Source organism: Coloeus monedula (assembly GCF_965178545.1).
Source record: "Coloeus monedula genome assembly, chromosome: 6".
Classification (NCBI taxonomy): domain Eukaryota; kingdom Metazoa; phylum Chordata; class Aves; order Passeriformes; family Corvidae; genus Coloeus; species Coloeus monedula.
Genome location: NC_138786.1, coordinates 10,332,904 through 10,353,617, shown reverse-complemented (window position 1 = coordinate 10,353,617; position 20,714 = coordinate 10,332,904). Strand labels below are relative to the sequence as shown.

The 20,714-nt window shown below is 40.6% G+C and overlaps 1 protein-coding gene across 1 annotated transcript in view; it reads right to left on the bottom strand.

The window, feature by feature from the left end:
* GALNT18 (polypeptide N-acetylgalactosaminyltransferase 18) overlaps positions 1-20,714 on the bottom strand; it is a 206,235-nt gene that overhangs the window by 58,575 nt on the left and 126,946 nt on the right. Inside the window, exons 5-7 of the mRNA XM_082283335.1 lie at positions 13,680-13,863; positions 12,603-12,800; positions 9,695-9,809 (exon numbers count right to left, since the gene is read on the bottom strand). Of these exons, the coding sequence (XP_082139461.1) occupies positions 9,695-9,809; positions 12,603-12,800; positions 13,680-13,863 (497 nt within the window). The remainder of the gene's footprint in view (positions 1-9,694; positions 9,810-12,602; positions 12,801-13,679; positions 13,864-20,714) is intronic.

The window sequence follows — 20,714 nt, the reverse complement described above, 5'->3', positions numbered from 1 at the left end:
AAGACTAAGCCAGCATACCCTATGATCTAAACTGAGCAAAGCAAAGGAGAGATGACAGAAACATCAAATGAATACAGAGAATCTATTGATGGGGGGGAAAAAGGAGGGGAAACTCCCTTTTAAATCTTCAGTTGCTACGGCTTACGTGGACAATTTGTCCAAGCTCTGAGCACTTCATACTGTTAATTTACTGAAGGTTTATTTGCACACAGTTATAATTGTGGCCCTAAATCTGTGAGAATTTATGTTCATCAAGGTTTAATTAGCACCACAAAGCAAACAGAAAACAGGCTCTCCACACTGGGAGAGCCAGGAGAGCAATGTAAAACCACGGAGAGGACACAGATGGTGGCACCACAGCTCAGCTGTGACTCCACCTCTGCTGGGGGAGTACAGGACCTGAGTATGGGGCACTCCAGGGGGATGGCACAAGTGAGGCAGCAACAGGAGCAGGAACACACCAAGTGATTCCTTAGAGCAATTTGCCAAGTCCTGATACCCCTGTCACCCCTCACTCACTCCCACCAGGCATCAGTTACAGCACTCACAGAGCCGTGTGTCACTCACACTTCCTTACAAATACCTAAACCAAGCTGGTTTCAAGTTTTTTAAAGCAAATTCCATTCACATCTGGAAAATCTTTCACTACACTCCTTAGTAAACCCTTTCCAATTTCATTTAAATGTATTAGAATTTGCATACTTAGTCAAAACAATCAGAACTCTGAAGCCAATCCCTCTCTCAAATAATTTATATTTCATTATAAAATGATGTAACACTTCTTCATTAGAAGTTTCTTTTTATCTCTTTAATCACTGAGTGTTCTTTTTATGTTAAAGAACCTTAATCTAATAAATAAATAAACTCTACAAGTCATTGAGCAGTTTATTAGCATGTACTGCATTCATTAAATTTACACAGATCATGCAGTTTCTCCAAGAGCTGATGTGACCTTGTTTGATATCATCATTTCATTTGGACTGCAAACAAAAACCTCTTAATTATTAAGTGATTTCTCAAAAGCTGAAGTAATTTCTAGCTTCTGTGAAGGCTGCAAATTACAAAATTAGAAGTACTCATTAAAGATGCCCTGAAGCTAAAAACACAGTCAGTGTAAATTAATTTCTACTGCGGATACAAACTAATAGTTACCAATATCTTTGAAATATACTTTTGGGAACAATTTATTGTAAAAACTACCTGTGAATCGTGTCAACCTTTATCATTACCATTAATTGTTTACTGGTAACCAGTAATGAGCTTGATGTTTTCCGGACAAGTATGAATAAGCTATTTTTATTCAATACCATAATAATTCTAAATCTGCATTTTTATTTTGGTATCTTGACAGGTGACTGCAGAAAGGACAGAGAGAACTGTCAGACACAGAGATCACTGAAATCAATGTTCGTATTTCTAGTTGCTGTCAGTGGAGTATCGATCACACCCTGGAAGTTTTTGGATTGTTGTGTACGTTGGTTGGGTATCTGTCACTGCAGAGCTAGAAACCATACTCACTGGCTGAAGTCTTTTATTCTTTTTTTAGGTCATACCTCCACTGCAGCCAGATAATCTTCACTAAATACTTCTGATCAACACACAAGCCCATCATACTTCCAGGTAAACTTATCTACTTGTATGTAAAAACAGCTTTTTTTTTCATTACCAAGGTGGTATTTTAATGTGAAACTCTAAGTAATCTACAAAAACACACACACATAATCTAAAAGGCTTTTTAAAAGGAAAATAAAAGACTTAAACATAACTAGAGCTGCTCTTAATTTTAAAATGTAAATTATCCCTTAAATCTAACTTTTGAAGTCATCATTAATTGCCTCACAGGCCTCATTTTACATTAATTGTGCCTTCATAAAACACTCTCAATGAAAACCTAACACATGAAAAGATTCTTCCCAAATTAAATTGTCATTACTTTCCTTACTCTTTTAGATAATTGCTTCATTATGTACTTTTTAAATTGTTTTGTTCTGCAGGGATTAATTTTGCATGTATCTTCATGAGCTGTGAAACTTTTACAGTGTACTGTTAACTTACACAGGGTGTGCTGCTGGTTTACAACTGCAGGAACTATTCTCCACCTGTGTCACTTGGAGATAACACATGAAAAGGGTCACTGAAGGCTTGTGGCTCCATTCAGTTCTCTTCCAAACACGCCTATCTCATTGCCAGGCACAGTTAATAACCCACACATCAATCACTGCTTTGCCAAGTTTATGTCATGAACAGGAAGTAAAAGAAATCACTTTTTGTCTTAAAAAGCACAGAAGTAGGAGACTGAAGAACAGGATCACCACTGGTTGAGTACTCACGGAGCAATGTACTGTGCTGGCCATCTTTTATGGTTTTACCTTTCTCTCCCTTACCACAGCTATACTTAGCTTGATCAGTCTTGTTAATCTTGCACTGTGCCTAAAGGCTTGATCACAGAACAGAATATGCTGAGTTGGGAGTGGCCCACAAGGATCATCCAAGTCCAATTCCTGGCCCTGCACAGGACACCACGAGAATCACAAAATGTGCATGAGAGCATTGTCCAAACACTTCCTGAACTCTGTCAGGCTGGCGCTGTGACCACTGCCCTGGGGAGCCTGTTCCAGTGCCCAATGAACCCCTGTGTGAAGAATCTTTTCCTGATAACCAACCCAAGCCTCTCATCACAACTTCAGGCCATTCCCTTGGGTCCTGTCACTGTCACCACAGAGAAGAGATCAGTGCCTGCCCCTCCTCTTCCCCTCACAAGGAAGTTGTAACTGCAGTGAGGTCTCCCCTCAGTCTCCTCCAGGCCGAGCAGACCAAGTGACCTCAGCCCCCTCCTCACAAGGTTTCCACTCCAGACCCTTCATCATCTTCGCTGCCCTCCTTTGGATGCTCTCTAAGAGCTTCTTTTTTATATTGTGGCACCCAAAACTGCCCCCAGCACTCGAGGTGAGGTTGCCCCAGCCCAGAGCAGAGTGAGACAATCCCCTCCCTTGTCCAGCTGGCAATGCTGTGTCTGATGCCCCCAGGACAGACCCTCCTGACTGCCAGGGCACTGTTGTCCCATGTTCAACTTGCCACAACCAGCATCCCCAGGTCCCTTTCCACAGGGTGTAGCCCAAGTTCTATCAGTATTCTTAAAGACTGAGGCAACAGCTCCATAGCTTCCTTGTTCAGCCAGGCTTTTTGCCTCACTTGCTTGACTTAGAACACAAGGTGCTGTCACACACATAAAGGTACCTGGCCTTCACACCTCTGACCTGAACATGCTGGATCCATCCTGGTGAATCCATCTCAGTCACCTACTCACTTTTGTACCACCACAACAATTCCTTGCTCTCCCACACTGATCTTCCTCTAATCTTTGTTAGATTACTAAATCAGTCTTGTGGTACTAAAAACACTCAATGAAATTGAATTCTAGAGATAAGCAACAAATATGGAATCTTCCCATCTTAGGCAGTGAAGACTTGTAACACCAGAAGGCACAATGGCAGTGACACTGTGCCATGACTTGAAAGTGCAGGAAGGCATTAAACATGAGGCTAATAATGCACTAATTAATTTGCATCTCACCTGAGTCCATTGATTTGTAAGTGTATATTGACATAAAATGTTTTACTTCTTCCCATACCACTACAAAACAACAATTTCCTCTCATAAAACATCAAGATATCTGCATTACTTCCCAGTTGGTAATGTGCAACCACACAGGCCACAGCTGGTGAAAAAACGTTTGTGAGAAATCTCCAAGTGCCTCGTTGTCCTTCCTTGCAGGGTACAGTGATGCCACGTGTTAGCTGCTGCTGTAATACTTTCCTTTCCTGTGGGAGCAGCTAATAAAATGTTCTCTCCCCAGAAATAGCAAAAAACCAAAAATGATTCACTGGTAATGTATAATTACACATGCTGTAGCTGCTGGTTACCTGCTGAGGCATTCATGGGCAAAATAGGGGGAAAAACACTTATTCCAATGCAGGAGTGACTGAAACCAGAACAAGTCAAAAAAAGCCAATTTCTGGTCATGTCATGGCAGAATTTGGTGGCATGACAGTTCCTTACTTTATTCTTGATAAAGCCTTTCTTTTTTAACCTGTTGGAATTACAGCCTTGTAAATAGAGAATTTTAGTCTGTGTCCTCTTGGGATTCAGATTGTTAACACAGTGAGATACTTCGCAAAACAAAATTAACCTTAGGAATAATCCTGTGCACACTGATAAGACACTGCTGGTTACACAGAGTGCCAGGCAAGTGCTTATGCCATACTTGCACTGCTAAGGAATTGTTTTTATCTTGGTGGAAGCGTGGGCTGTGAAAAGCATTGGCCACATCTTGTAAGAAGTCACATTCAGTCAATATTTACAATTTTTTTTCTTGCAGGCTTCAGTTTAGAAATAGCCTCTTAATTCACAAAATAGATAAAAGCAAAATAAACTTCTCTCTATTTCATGCTTTAATGCAAAAAAGAGAAACCATTACCTTAAAAAGCACTATTAAAAGTTATCTAAGGGTAACAAGTAAAAATATTTCTATTTTCCCACTTCTCAACCCTTTGCCTTTGCCCATCACCAACCTAATACTGTTGAACAGCACTTGTGATCAAGTACTAAGGATGGTTTCTGTACAGCAAATCATTCCCTAGTGGCAAAGGATACTGGCCTTCTTACTGAAAACAAGCTAAAAACATGGCTTTAAGACTACAACAAGTGATGATAACTGCAAGTGCAAGAACAGGGAAGGTCCTGATTCATTTTCCTGAGGTGTATTTAGGTAAGATCTACATTGCTCACTGGAGTGCCACGAAGGGAGACCCAGCAGCAAGGACAGAAAGGGACACTAGGCACACAGGACACATCCCACTGCTCCCTCTGCATGCAAACAGTTCCACAACACAGCAGCTTGGTGAAAAATCCCCTCACTTACTTAGTTCATTTGCAGTCATTTCCACCTCTTGGCGCATCAGTCTGTCAATCTGCCTAACAAAACTGTTTGTGAGGCAGCACAGTAAACCACAAACTGATTAACATTAAAATTAACCCTGCATTAGAAAAAAAAAAAAAGTTTACTGAAGCAGAGGTGTTCAGAGGCAGCAGGTGTGGACAGACCACTGTGCTAGCAGGGCCAAAGCACTGGTGAGCTGCTGCAAGAGTGAGAATGCATGGCATGGAGAAGAAGAAAATGTAACCCAGTGTGGCCTCTGTGCTGTGAAACTACACTCGAGCTTGAACACTGTTGGTGTGGTTTAACATTATTCTCATCCTAAACCCAAAACACTGCACTGGCTACCAGGAACAAAATTATCTCCACCCCAGCCATGCCCAGGACAACTGTGCAAAGGCTTTCCTTAATAAAACCAGACATCTATTTACATGCAATATATTCACAGTTTCATGTAATTTATGGCCTGTGTTAGGAACACTGACAGGTAAAATTGCTGGAAACTTCTAGGGAAAGAGGAAAAAGAGCAAAATGTTTCCAGATAAACATGGAGATCTTGGGGCAAGGGTAAATATCTTCACTTGCTTGTGATTAACAAAAAGAACACTATTGCAAGGGCAATATTATAAGATCTCAGGTGAGAAACAATTGGGATGGCTTAACTAACTCAACTAACTGGCAATGAAAAATCATGATCCCAGAAGTACATGTGGGGGGAGGTTAAAGAAAAAAAGATAGTGAAGAGCCAAAAACACACTAAAAAACCCCAAGCAAACAACAAAACAAAACCCACCCCAAAACAAATAATAGAAGTAACTTCTGGAATTTAAGAAACAATACATCAGAGAGAGGCATGATAGACTTCACACCTGCTTGCTCTGCCACAGAGGGACCTTAATGTATGGAAAATACCCCAAAGAACACTGGGACTATTTTCTGCTCAAGGGATTAATTTCTCCATCTCTATTCATTAACTGCATTCCTGAGTTCTCCACCAACAGAAAGAGCATCAGATTCACATAATGTCTGCAGACAAACCATCAGACTAACAAGAAATGAAGCAATTAATTTCACTACAGCAATATACTGTACAAAAGTAGTGTGCCATGCTCAGTCTAAGTATAAATGCAATTTTCCTCCTGGTTCGGCTGATGTAAAGTCTTGATAATACCATTTAGTGGGAACAAGACCCAAACCTTTTCCTTAAAAGAGCTTTTACTTGCTAATAAAATTTCCTCTTACCCACTTAACAGGACCATTGTATCCTTGTGAACACAAATTTGTCTGCAAGCACAAAGTCTTTGTGACAGACAGAATTACTCTAAGTCAAAGCCTGGGCTTGCATTCCCTTGACTCTGATGATGACTTAGTCTGGGACCTGAGGCAAATCACTGAATATTTGCTAAGGCATCCCTAAAAGTGGTACAAATAATTTCTTGTAATAGATATTTGGGACCTTTATCAAGCATGCAGGCTGCTTTAAAAGACAAAAGGATTGCTTTGCTACAGGCTTGCTTTTGATAGAAAATCTTCTGCTGACTTCAATAGGAATTGGAAGAGGCCTTTAAGAAGCCTATTTCAAACTAGATTTGAACCATCCTGAATCTGACTGATTGCATCCAATTGATTGCAATGGATTTGAAGGGTCTTCCACGGCCACAAGTGTTGCTTGCGCAGGCACAACCCAGAAGCAGAGCCCAAATGACAGTGAGAAACACCAGCCTCACACTCACATTCTTTTTCCACTTTAAGGCAGTTAACAACACAGTTCCTGCTTGGTCACATGTGTAAGACTGTGATTCCAATTTGCCCTCCAAATGCAATCTGGTCCTTTAAAAGCACACTTAAGTCCATTCAATTGGGATTGATTGAACACAAAACAAAACGAAGCATCACTCATCCTAACGTGAATTTACAAATATGATGCTGCTTCAAAGTAAATGAATCTTTCAAAAATACCAGTTAAAGTGATTGAGCTGCTCAAAGAGGATTCTATCAAGTCTTGCATCAACCAGCCTGCCTGCTTTGTCTTATGGGGCAAATAAATAGCTTTGCAAGAAAACGTTTGCTCGAGGAGTAAATGAAGTTTCTTCTAAGAATCAAATGCATTCATGTTTTGAACTCATCTGTCAAGCTTCTAGCTCAAGGCAACAGATCTCTATTAATATTGATTTAATAATATATGCTTAATATTTTACAAATGCTGTTACAAAGCCACAGACAAGGGTAAAAATCTTAGAAGTTAAAATAATATTCCAAATCAGAGACCAACAGAGCTGAGTAGTGAAACAAATTCTTCAGAGTCAAGAGAATAATCCTCCAAAGTCCTATTTTCTGTGGCTTGTTATGGTTTACCAACAACGGATACTTCAAATACAGATTCCAAAAACTGGGGATTTTCTTGCAACTCATATAAAACAAATAACCAGATATTTGTGCAGATGATGAGGTGACAAAAATAACTCCTGGGTGAGGATAGTGGGAAAAGTCTCCATTTTGTCAGGGTCTAATTCCTCACAGTAGTTTGGCTCGCAGCACTTTTACATCCTTAGGAACAGAGTCAGTAATGTAAGGACACAGGACCATGTTCTACTTACCATGTTTAAGATAAACAGGTAGCTCTAATGATCCTAACACCTGCTGCTCTTTCTGCAGTGAAAAATAAACTCCCTAGTTCCTCTAGATGTTTGCTGTTACAAGCTTATGTGTAAGATTTCCCGAGCAGGCCAGTTTGGGCACATGAAGTCTGCTTGCCTATTATCCTGATAATGCTTATCACACAGTAGAATTCTAGAAAAATCTAGGTACTTCTTAAAAAAGGAAAACAGCAATGAAAGATAAGGTACAGTGAGGAATGTGTAGTTACAGACTGGAGAGCAGCATTTGAAAATGGAAACATTATTTATTGCACTAATACTGTAATTATAATGTAGTTTTTGTAGAACAATGACTATTTTGATTAAGTGATTCATCATCGGCCACACAGTTGAAAGTGACACAAGTAATCTAGAGATGTTCCAGTGCCCAACCACCCTCTGGGTAAAAAACCTTTTCCTGATATCCAACCCAAACCTCCTGTGACACAACTTCAGGCCATTCCCTTGAGTCCTGTCACTGGTCCCCAGAGTGAAGAGGTCAATGCCTGCCCCTCCACTTCCCCTCATGAAGATGTTGAAGACCACAGTGAGGTCTCCCCCTCAGTCTCATCCTTGTATGATCTGGGACACGCTCAGGATTCTGAGAAGAGATGGTAATAAACTGCTAAAAAATCTGTTTACTACAGCTGCATAATTTGTTTTCATATAGCCAGGAACACAGATCCAAGCCAGCATAAAAGCAGATAAGGCAGCATATATTATGCTACCTTGCACACTACAATCTGTTACAGATGAAAATATTTTATGTAGGTCAGGCACTGCTTCCCTGGAGACAGACAAAAAGCCAGAAGGAAATCAGAGCAGTGTCAGGCCTTACTCCAGTGATCCAGCCTACTCCTAAGTTTCAATTATGCAGAGATTTGTGTCCCTCTGGTCTTGTCTATCAACATATCAACAATGAGCTCCCCAGACCGGGTACATCTCATGATGCAAACCGAGAGAATGCTCTGCGCACTCATGAGGAAACAACAGGTTTTTATCAGTTGAAAAAAGAGCAGAAAAATCAAAGTGACGTTAATTTTCAACTCATTGCAACACTGAGCTGCAAAATAAGTTTTTGGGAACAGAAGGCAGCTCTCTGGCCCTCACAGTGAGAAGAATGGTGTTATTAAAGGGAGCACTCCTGCATTTCTCTCTACCTTTCCTCAAAAAAGTGCTCTAGTGTAGCTGAAAAGGGGTCTGTGCTTCACTTGTGCTGAAATAACTCTTTATCTCTGACAGGCAGAAGAAAAAGCATTTCAAGAAACCAGAAGTAAAAATGAGTATTTTTAGTTATATCTTGCAGTCTCTGGAGAGAATTCTATATTCTTACAGTAATTTCCTTTTTTTGCTATTGTACAACAGTCTGCTTTTATTCTGGCCACTAAAATGCACAAACCACAAGGTTACCTTCCACCAATGTTTCATGGTTTCAAGGTTCAGAACTTAATTTTATAATATATCACACCATTTTTCATTACCATTATCTACCTAAGAATTCCTTTCTTATCAAAAACCTGCGAGATTCTTAAAGAGAACAGCACTGTATTTTCAGAAAGGTATTTAGCTGTGAAGAGATACAGAAAGAAGTACACAAACCACACACAATACTGCACTACAGTAAACAGGTGAAGAGTGCATGAAGGAAAAAGAAAATACGTGCATTTACGCACTTTATGAATATCTTAATTCCCTTCCCTCTGGAAAACAGCATAAATGCCTCTGTATTCCACTTTGCTCCACAGTGATTTTCCTAATTTAAATAAACCAAGTAATCTAGAAAGGCTTTTCCCATCACACCTGTGAGAAGCTCTCCTCCTTACTGGAAAGCAGGGAGTTTTAGTTTTAGCTATCAACTCTGCAAAATTCTAGCACTGTCACCTGAGTGAAAGAATAATCCTAATTTCTGTACTTCTATCCCTGTCCCAGATTAAGTTCTGTAAAGAGAGCTTTTGCTCTTTCTTCCCCCCCTCTCTCCTCAAATTTATTTACATGTCTGCAGAGCAGTGGATCTTCTTTTCAGGACATCATCCATATGTTTTTGACTGCTTTCCCCCCCGCAATAAGAAGCAAGCTATATTTTAAATGTAAGCCACCAGTATTGGCTAATTATTTTCCTTACCCTGATTCCAAGCTCCACATTCTCTCCTCCATATACTTCCATGCCTTCATCCAGTAATCCAATCTCTTGGAAGTATTCTCTATCTACTATGAAGCATCCAATCAATGCAGGACTTCTGGAAGAATAAACCAGCGGCAACCAAAATTAGCAGATAAATTATGAAGAATTTTATTATTCAGACATGTATGATATTTATAATTGCTGGATAAAATGGTGCAGCAAAACAGATCCTTACAGATGTATTTCTCAAACAAATTGATTTAGCCTTGCCTTCTAATATTCTTAACTTTGAAGTGAAATAAGCACCACTGAAAGAAAATAGAGTCAAATTACTGGACATAAATATTCACCAGAGCAGGTAGGATTTCAGTGCTAACAGCACAAGATCCAGGAGCCCCAGTTTTGTTTCTGAGGCACCAGCCAGTGTAGTCTCTGTCCTTGCTAAGTCCTCAAGTCTCTTGCCTGTGATAATTGCAGATGATACCCACTGATGCACAGTTCTGTATGTTTAGCCAGAAGCCAGGTTCGGCTAGAGCTAAAAAACTTGTGTCTGTAAGTTTTAAGTAAAAAAAGAGATTATTTCTTGAATAGGACCATCCAGATAAGGTTTTTTTAATACAGAATCAAGAAAAGTCTGCCTGTACCAGCATAGTGTAACATTAGTCCATTGTCCTGAGCCAAATTTAAACACGTCACATATCTTTACTGGATTAGTAAGCTCTATTTATGTCATGGTCTGAACCAACCAATTTTTACTACACAGATCCAATTTTAGCAAGGTAAGAGTTCAGCCACAGAGGGTACAATTTTACCTTTATGAGATGCAGTGGAGAAGGATAGAGAGTCATTTAGCCTTTTCATTTTCCCCCTACCTTATAATCCACAATGGCAAGAAATAAAAATGTCTTTTCTGATTACTATTCTGCTACCAGGCACTCTGGTAATGACAGCATATTAATTAGCAGTACAGGGGAAATCACCCTACTTTTATTGAGAACACTCAAGCTACAGCTAGTGTACACATCTGCTTTCAAACAGATTATAGGCTGTCTTAATCACAAATTGTACAATTCTACAAAAAGCTATATATTAATGCCCCTAAGTGCTATAGTACCCACTTTATAACAATGAAAGACTGTTTCTGATGTATTTATTAATGAGGAAAATAGCACTTAAAATCAATACAAAAGTTATTCTTCTTATGGTAAGGTACTTTTGCTTTTGTTGTTGTTTTTAAGTATTTCTCAGAGCACCTGCTTCCCTCTGCTATAATTCTAAAAGCATAATGGAGGCATGATAGAAACCATCCATCAATACACATGGCTTTGTTTTTTGGTGTGTTTGTTTTAATTATCCAACACACACATGCAGCATATTGCACTGAATTAAAAAAATGTGCCAGAGAAAGGGGTAGGGAACAAACCTTAACATCCAGTATTCATAAAGGACACTCACTCCCTGGCCCTCATATAGAACAGTTTGGGGGTAAAATGGAAAAGTAGATTTGCTCTTTATTCTGTGTTTAAATACTTTTAATCTTAAAAGTCATCACAATAATTAATCTATATAATTAATCACAGGATCATAGAATGGCTTGGGCTGGAAGGGGCTTTAAAGATCATCTCATTCCAAACCCAGGCCATGGGCAGGCACATCTTCAAATAGATCAGGGTGTTCAGAGCCCCATCCAGACTGGCCAAGGGTTTTCCAGGGATAGTGCATCTACCACTACCCTGGACAACCTCTTCCAGTACCTCACCACACTCACAGCAAAGAATTTCTTCCTAATATCTAATCTAATCCTGCCCTCTATCAGTTTAAAGCCATTCCCATTTACTCTATCTCTACCTACTTTGTCCCTTACCAGCTTTCTTGGAATCACCCTTTAGGTACTGGAAGGTGCCTATAAATCTCCTGGAGCCTTTTCTTCTCCAGGCTGAACAAACCCAACTCTCCCAGCCTGTCTTCACAGAAATGTTTTTATAGCCTTAACAGAGTTCATTAAGAGCAATAACTATTTCTAATGATGTGGAAATTATCACCCCTTTTTACATTTGCCTGTGGCAAACCTGTTAATTTTTATCTCCTACTTTCCAATTCTAGGTCCTGTTCATGGGTCAGTGCAGTTCAGAGTGTGTTAAGCTGACGGAACCTGAGAAAAGTGCCTGCCCGTAAAGACAGAGCTATGGGATGAAAAACAGCTGCCAGTGCCATTTGAGGTTCTGCTTTTCAGCTGGTGACAACAGTGTTCACACTTTATTTCTGCAGGGAGCTAGAGCACAGGTACCAGTGGCCTCCTTGGAATCAATGCATATCTACAAGAAAGGCCTGGAATCTCAGCAGAGTTGCTGAGTGGGTTCAGAGGCAACTACTCCCCTCCCTGAGACACAGGTATTGTTCTGAACGAGCCTAACAACACTCCAGACGTGATAAGAAAGTAGAGACCCAGAGACTGTCCCAAAGCAAGGATCCAATACACCCTTTGCTCACAGTGTCAGTGACCAAACATTAACTCCTAGGACACAGCACAGCTGTAAAGCTGTGTGACGGCATTATAAAGAATACAGCTGTCAGATCATCTCTGTTTATATCATGTATCTGCAAAGACAATTCCATTTCTGGCCTGTTAGCACTAAATTAGCAGGCAAGACATTTGGAGAAAGCAGTGCTGCTGAGCAGCCCTGCCTACCACTCCACTTTCGCAGGAAACCTATTTAAGAAGATCTACAAGAGTTTCCTTTAAAAAGATCTACTGAAAACAAGAGTTTTCTTGATTGTGTAGGGGACAAGGACAAAGGTGAAAAGGACAGCTCAAGGACATTTAAGTACTTTAGAGTCAGTAAAGCCTATCAGCCCCTGCCATACCTAGGAGAGCATTGCCAGTGACACTCATTTGGGCCACCGTTACCTTATTGGAGCAGTTGTGTTCTCCAGCTTCCACCAGGACTTAGGAGGGTTCAGATATCGGCACCACAGCTCCCAGTCAAACCCCTGTGCTGAGAGAGGATACTCCTCTATTTCAAAATTGTCATACTTAATGTTATCGAATGATGGAGAAATTACTCTTTTTCTGTTTTCTTTTATCCTGGTGAGCACTGGTTCAGCCCTTAAAAAAAAAAAAAAAAGAAATACAGTGTTAAGATTACGTCAATAAAAGCATAGCACTGATGGAAATCATAGAATAGTTTGGGTTGGAAGGGGCCTTTAAAGTTTATTTAGTCCACCCACCAAATAAACAGCAGCTTATGCTGTATTTTTCAGAAAGAGTGAAGTCTAAATCTGTTAACCATTCAGAGCCCCCTCTGCTTTGAGATGGAGTTTTGACAACGCAGGATTTGTCCCAAAATAACACACTGCAATATTTTCTCTAGGATGCCTTATTGTTAACCTTGATTTGAGCTGGTGGATGGAAGAAATGAGTATCTGCATATCATAGAGCATTTATACCCTTGCTACCAAGCAACGATAACTTCAGGCTCTCAACATCATCAAGGACATCAAGATCAGAGTTAATAATAGATCTATCCTAGGGACAGAAGCTCCTGCCTTTTTACCATCATTTTTACTTAAGAAGAAAGGGAAATATTAAATCCAGACTGAACAAGTTAAAACACATTCTTTTAGTTATGTTTACTTTTGCAGAATGGCCAAAATAACACCTCTTTGTTTACACTACAGAACATAAAAGAAACATAGTATTTTTAATGAAAAGAAGACACATTTGCCCTCATGGGAAAAGGGCTATGCTAGTGGAGGAGGTTTTTCATGTGCAGTTTTTAAATATCATTTAAGTACACTGTAATTAGATCAGCAGATAAACCATAAAAATGGATCTAGACCATGTTACACAGATTATGTCTGAATCTCCATTAAAAAGCTCTGAATGCTAACTCACCCTCTATATGCAAGAGAAATGCCAGTCAGTAAAATAACACCAGTGCTTGGAAAAGGTCCCTGGGTCAGAAAAACTGAAGGAGGCACATACCATCCCACGTTGAATTCCACGTGGGCATCAAAGAGAGCGACGACCGGTGCTGTGGCTGCTCTCCACCCGCTGACCCGAGACCGGATCAGCCCCTCCTGCTTGCTGTGCCGGACAACCTTGATGAAACCAGGCTTGTGGGCATTCACTTCGTCAACATACTTCTGGAGCTTCTCCTTGAGTTCCTCTGCAGAAGGGAAAGAATTAGGTGTTAACAAGAAGTGTCAGCTCAACAAGATGTAAAAATCTGTTCTTTCAGCAAAACAGGAGTAGCCTTCACACAGCTACTAAGAATTCTCTTACAGTCAGTCTAAAAGGAAAAAAGTAGAAGACCATGAATTAAACAACAACAACAAAGAAGTTCAGATGTAACTATTTAGCCTACATGACTGACATCAGAATCCTGGCACTGTTTAACAATAACATGCCATGAAATAAAGTGCCATAGCTACGTAAGAGCATATTATGTTACTGTAACAACAAACAAGACAACTGTCCTACGTTTCCAGAAAAATAATATGCCCAAGTATTCTCCATGAACCTTCTCTACCAATATTTCAAGAAAAATAGGAGAAGTAAGAAGAAAATTAATTATTTTTTCCTCTTTCCATTTTTCTTTCTTAACTTTGACAACTGGTTTCTGTCTTGACTAAAAAGTTCTGTGACTTTTGCTCTCAGAACAAAGACCAGTAAAAGCTCTGGAGGAGAATAATTCCTAATTAAAACAGAATAACTCTTAAATCAACAGCTATTATATCTCTGGTTTAAAGACCACTGCATGAGAAAATACGATATGTGGAGTTGAAATATTGGGTTCACTATCATTATTTACTGAAAGCACTGTTCACTGTTCTTTATTAGCATTCCTATATTCTATTTACATTATGGTATCAGAATTCCCTTTGTGACATTAAGTTCCCTTTATTCTGAATCTCTCCACAAATCCAGGAATGCCTTTGCTGTGATGCAGAATGATGCTCCTGTGGCTATATAACGCATTATCAAATCTGCATCAAAAGCTCAATGCTGACTAGTCCTTTCTGTGAAAACTTGAGCAAGCCACTTAACTCTTCCTGAGGAACAGGTTCCCCAGGGTAGCAGTCAGAGCACCAAGCCTGTCTGAGTTCAGGTGTTTGGACAAGGCCCTCAGGCACACTCTCACATGATTTTTTGGAGTGTCCTGCCTCGAGCCCAGATAGCTTCTCAAACCATCAGCCTTCCACTTGGGGAGCTGGTCAACTCAAACAGATCAGGACAACAGGCACACTAGAATGGTTAATGCCACAGAAAATTAACAGCAAGCACACTTTACGAGCCACATTAAATGTCCATCTATAGAAAGGAGGTGGGTGCATCCTCTCTTGAACTGACAAAGAGGAACTGAGCTGGTCAAGTACAAAGACTCCTTAAATTCATCCCTGTTTGTAATGACTCCTGGATAGCCACCAGGTGTGATGCAGCTGGCTCCACAGGCCTTGCAGGACGGTGCATGCCACGTACCTTTGTGTCAATGCATGAAATGAGAGAATACCACAGAAAACTGCTGATACTTACAGGTTTTCATAAAAACAAGAATTAAAAAGAAATAGTCTGCTGATCATGTCTATCAGAGTATTTAAACTGCAGCAATATTTCATTAATTGATTTGATATACCCCAGAATTTTCAACATTACACTGCCAATATCTATTAAATTTGTTTGTCTGCGACTGCATCACCTACAATAAACAATATGAGCCACTTACACATCACTGTTCTCTTCTGTATTAGACTTCCTGCTTATTGATCAATACACTTTTTCTCCTTTATAAACTAAAAAAACCCCCACATTAATTTCTATCATGCTTGTGCCAAACCACATGTTCTTATTGCCCATCCCCAAACACAGAGATTTGTAGCAAGCACAGAACTATCAAACCAACCACTAGCTAACAGCACATTAAATTGAAATGAAGACATTTATGTTACTGTAATTCTATGCATCTAAAAATAATACAAACCCATTCTCTATTCTCAAAATGCAACACTGTGGAGGGGTGAATAGCAAAACACGAAGATCAAAGCTTTGCTCTCCATGTAAGTGGCTGCTCCCAGCTTTGCAATACCAGGAAGCTTTATTTGCCACAACAATGCAGCATCACCACTGAGGATAAATTGCATGAAAGGAGAGCAGGCTCTAATCAAGGACTCAAAAATCAGTACCCTTGATAGTCACTGCTCTCTCAATCACTCCATTTCAGTAAGCGGCCTTTTCTTACTCCTGCCTTATACTTTTCCTAATGTGGACTGACTTCAGAAGCTTCAGTAAACACAAAATCTATTTCATAGCTAGGTGTAGTATGGAAACAGACGGAAATGGAACAGAACCCAAACCTTGGCTTGCCACCAGCATGACCTCAGCTGCACATTAAAGCTGTGACATTTACTAGGCAGTGCACGCTTCTGATTTTCTGGGTACACTGCAGCTCTTTGCAAATGAAGTGAATGGCCTGAGAGCATCTCAGGGGAACCTTGGAGGCTTACCTGTGGTCAGTCAGTATGGAGGAACCATACCCTGGGCTTCAGGATCACTTCAGGAGGAAACTGCCGCTTTTTACCTAATGTTCAATGCTGGCCCACAAGCAGTGACTTCGTTTTTTGGCATGTCCACAGGATGTCTCCTGTGGAGACTTTTGCAGCCAGGCACTTTCTGGCCTTTGTTATTTAAAACAGATCAGCTTTGCTTTGCAAAGGCGGAGTGCTGAGCAGAGCATTATGTGCACCCTTTGTCTTACAAAACCTACTGGGTAGATTCTCCCAGAAGAAAAGATATGAAAAAAATGTATCATTTTCACTCAGCCACAGGACAGAGAAGACATGTTAATGAAGCTTAAAAAGTCACAATTTCAGAAAGAACTTTAAAGATGCCTGTCATGGGTTAGCAAAGCATAGTCTTCGAAGTGATGTTCTTGCAAAGGGGTGCTTACAGCTTCCTCTGTGACCTGACAGAACCTATCAGTTGGCCAGTTTCAATATGGACAATTCTTTAAGACACTTAAAATTGTGACCACCTCTGTGGTCCACATTTAAGAATAGACAAACCCCGGGCAGGCTCTCTCTTGTTTCCAGTGCTGGGACAGGTGGCTGCGGGCCACGGCCATCCTGGAGCCGATGGGCCCTGTTCCAGCTGCAGAACCCCCCCCCAGCCCTGCTCTGAGCAGACGGAGCGGCCCGGCTCCCCCTCTCCAGTGTGGCCAAGATTCAGCTGAAGCTGCCCACCACTGCCTGGCAAAGATCATGCGGCCAACAGCAATAAGCAAAACTCCAGCTGCAAGGCCTGGGGGAGATTAACCCTTTCAGTGCTGTGAAGAGCTGAAAACCTGAGGGAGAAGAAAGAGGAGATGCTTAAAGCTGCAATTCTGTTGTAAAGCTATGATGCATCAGAGTACCCGTTGTAATTTCATGAAGGCATGGGGGGTGGAGCATTCAACTTGTACTTGTGAGTAAAAGCACCTGTGCTGAGATAGGCAGATGCTGAAGCAGCTGTAATTTGATGAGAAGTTTGAACAAGGAGTGATGGAAACAATGAGGATTCTTACTCCACATGGAAAGGGGAAGACCTCAGTTCCTAGAGATGCTCCCAGAGATAGTCCTAGAGACGAAGATGAGGAGGACCCTTTGCTCCCAGGGAAGGAGGAGGGCCTCTGTTCTTAGACATGAAATGCTCCCAGAGATGGGTGAAGAGAACTTTTGTTTCTGAATGGCTCAACCTTAAAACTGTACCCCAAAAAACTTCAAGAGTGGACCCTCGAAAGCAGTTGTGGGACAAGCTGCAGGTCAGGGGAAGGGACTCAGACGCGAGCAGAGAACCAACCTGGGCAGCTGTTTCGTTGTGATAATGTTTTCATAGCACGGGCAAGAGAGACTCCTCTTCCTAAATGGACTGAACAAGGTTATTATGGAAGTGGTAAACAGACTGAACATCTCAAGAGTTGTCTTTTTACATTGTCAGTGGGAGAAGGGAGAAAGGTGGGGGGAAGGAAGAGAGTTCTGAAGGTGTGGTATGATTTTATTTTTTTTTTCCCCTCTTTTATGTCTGTTAATAAACTTCTTTATATTCTTTCAAGTTTGGTTCCTGCTTTGCTTTTCTCCTAATTCTTATCTCACAGAAGGTAAATAGTAATGAGTATTTTAGACCAAACCACTACAATGCCCTAGGAAAATAGCTGAGTCAGTTTCTTCCCCACGCGTTCCACGTCTTTCTGAATTTTACATGAGAAATCCGAGTTCAATTGTATTGACAGTTTCAGAGCACCCAGCCCAACTGGCCTGGATGATGGGACTCTCCCCCCAGTACTATTCATATGCTTTGCTATGGCACTGATGGTCTTCAGCAATATCATTTTAACCCACGTTCTTTTTTTTCTCCCCTTCAGGATATGTTGCCTGAATAATAAACAGTCTTTTTCAATAATTATTGTGCTTCACTGCTTTATGCTACCATAGGGAGAAGACAAGGAATAAGCAAATGTGTCATCTCCAATACACTGTTGATTCAGTGTCTAATTATGGAAACAAACAGCCTTATAAAGATAGATGCATTTGCCTTTCAGCACAGAATCTCTCAAATAAGGACTCAATTTGACTAAGCTGAATGAGGATCTGCAATTGGAATGAAAGAGCAGCCATATATGGAATGGGAAAATGGCACTTGGAAATGTTGCACTCTACCACCTGTCTCTATATGGTACAGATGTCTGAAGAGCACTGTACAACTCTCCTCACAAATGTAGAAAACATAATTAGTGTGCCATAATTATGTTTAATATTAACATAATTAAGTTCAAACACTTCCAAGAGGTTGTTTGTTTGTTTTTAATAAATTGACAAAGATTCTGTTTATCAAGTCCCCCTACTCAGTATGACAAAGCAGTGTTACAGAATTCACACAACTTTGCCTTCTTAGGAAGCAGAAGCAGCAGGACAGGGTGGGGCAAGGAGCATGAGGAGCCAGAAGGCTTCAGCCACCCCACTTTCTCAAAAGGAAAGCCATCTACAGATCATGCTCTTGGATCCAGTTGCATGACATGGGCTATCTTTTGTAAGCCTCTGTGTTCCCTAAATCAAGAGGTGACCAGGCTCAATGCTCAGTGAGGTCAGGTGCCTTAGCCTCTTACACCAGTGTCCTACAGCAGCTGTGGGTCTGTCCACAGACTTCAAATTTCAAAGTAATTGATACAGTGTTGTCATAAGTAACAAATTACTGCCTCACAGTAATGGAGAAGAAGCTTAAAGAACAGCCAATTAAGGCTCACTTTCAGTAACTTTCATGCTTTAACATACTCCCACTCTGAGTGTTTAAATGAGTTCTCATCTCTCAGAACAGTTACATTTATGAAGCCCCACACTATGCTTGGCTGAGACAGATGCATTTTACTGACCTTTTTCTTAGCTGTAAGTTTGCCAACAGAGCTAAAATAACAAATATATAAATAAAATAACACTCTACATTTTCTAAACCCTAAGAGTCCCTGCTGACTTCAGCCCAGCAATGCATGCTGCATGTTACTGCCATCTCTGCAAACCTTGTGCTTTTACCTTTAGGGAAATATTTACTTCCATGCCAAAGGCCCAGGAATTGCCATGTCCCTCTACCTTGGCACAAACATGGCTTCTTTTGCTGTGAAGGGAAAGAATTACTTTTCAATACTGAATGGGGTTTAACTTAACAGTTGGCCTCCTTGTGCCAGAAACTGTGGATTGACACATTATATGAAAGGGGTAAAAACCTGCCAATTCATTATTTTATGTTATGTGTTCACTGAGCTGCCTAGAAGGCACAACTCTGGTCCCCAGGTAATGAAAAGTGTTGGATATTTTCTTGGACCATAAAGGACACTTTTAAAGACAAATCATTATAGCAGCTGCAAGAATACAGCAGGAGCTTATGCCTGCGTTTGGAGCCAGGAGACCATTGGTCAGCTTGCTTCTGGGAAGGATTGCAGAGCCTTCTTGAATTCCCAATGCAGCAGGTTCACAATGGGATCCATTGCCCTGCAGGAAGGCAAAACAGCCTTTCACCACGAGGGCTGCTGCCACTCTGGGAACATCTGTCTCATCAGGTGCATCTTGCCTCTGCATGAAAGACCAGTCAATTGGCAAAAGGACAAAATTCGCACAAGCCAATTAATTTTAAACCAAGATTTTTCCATCTTCTTTACCTGATTATTTTTGACTCTAAATCTTAGGAACAAGAAGAGCTGCTTTTCCAATTTTAACAATTTTAACATGTATTAACATAGCTAACTTAATTTCTGGCAAATAAAGAAAGCCTGTTATAACAGGTTTGCTGCAAACCCCTTCCTCTCTCCCACCTCAGTCCCTCTGTAGGCAACCAACCTGACTTCATGTAATAACCTGAATTCATGGCAGCAGCTAGGCATAGAAGAGAACCTGTTTTGCTGCACTTTATCTAATAGGATATGTGGATTATGTCACTTATTTCGTATGCAGCTCAGTGCTTCATCATTTTTATTTTTCTTACCTCTGGTCCTTTATCTTTCATGCTCAAGTGATCACCTCTCATCTCTGTAGCAGAAGCAGATAATTCCAAATGGAAAATATTTATAACCAGATAGAGGCACGTCATTTGTAATGCACATGTGTATAGAGAATGTCTGCAACAGAGGGCAACAATGCACAAGCAGATAAGGAGGGCCTGCTGTGCACACGTATTTAATAACCCCGTGTTATCTGGTAATAGAAAAACCACCCAGGGGAAATTACCAACGTGATGCAAGGAATTGATCTGGACAGACCTCAAAAAAAAAAAAAAAGAAGCAGTGGAGTCCTTCTCCTCCACTCCCATACCTAACTTGGATTGTTGACAAAGATGCATAGTGTAATCCCAGAAGTTCAGGCTATCCACATGTAAAGATAGAGAGTGTAATGAACTTTCACAGTCACAACCTTTGCATTCAGCAAGCCAAAGTCCCAGCTGCTGTCAGACCTCCTCAGGTCTATTAAGATAAATTGCCTACAGCAACCCATTCCAGCTCAT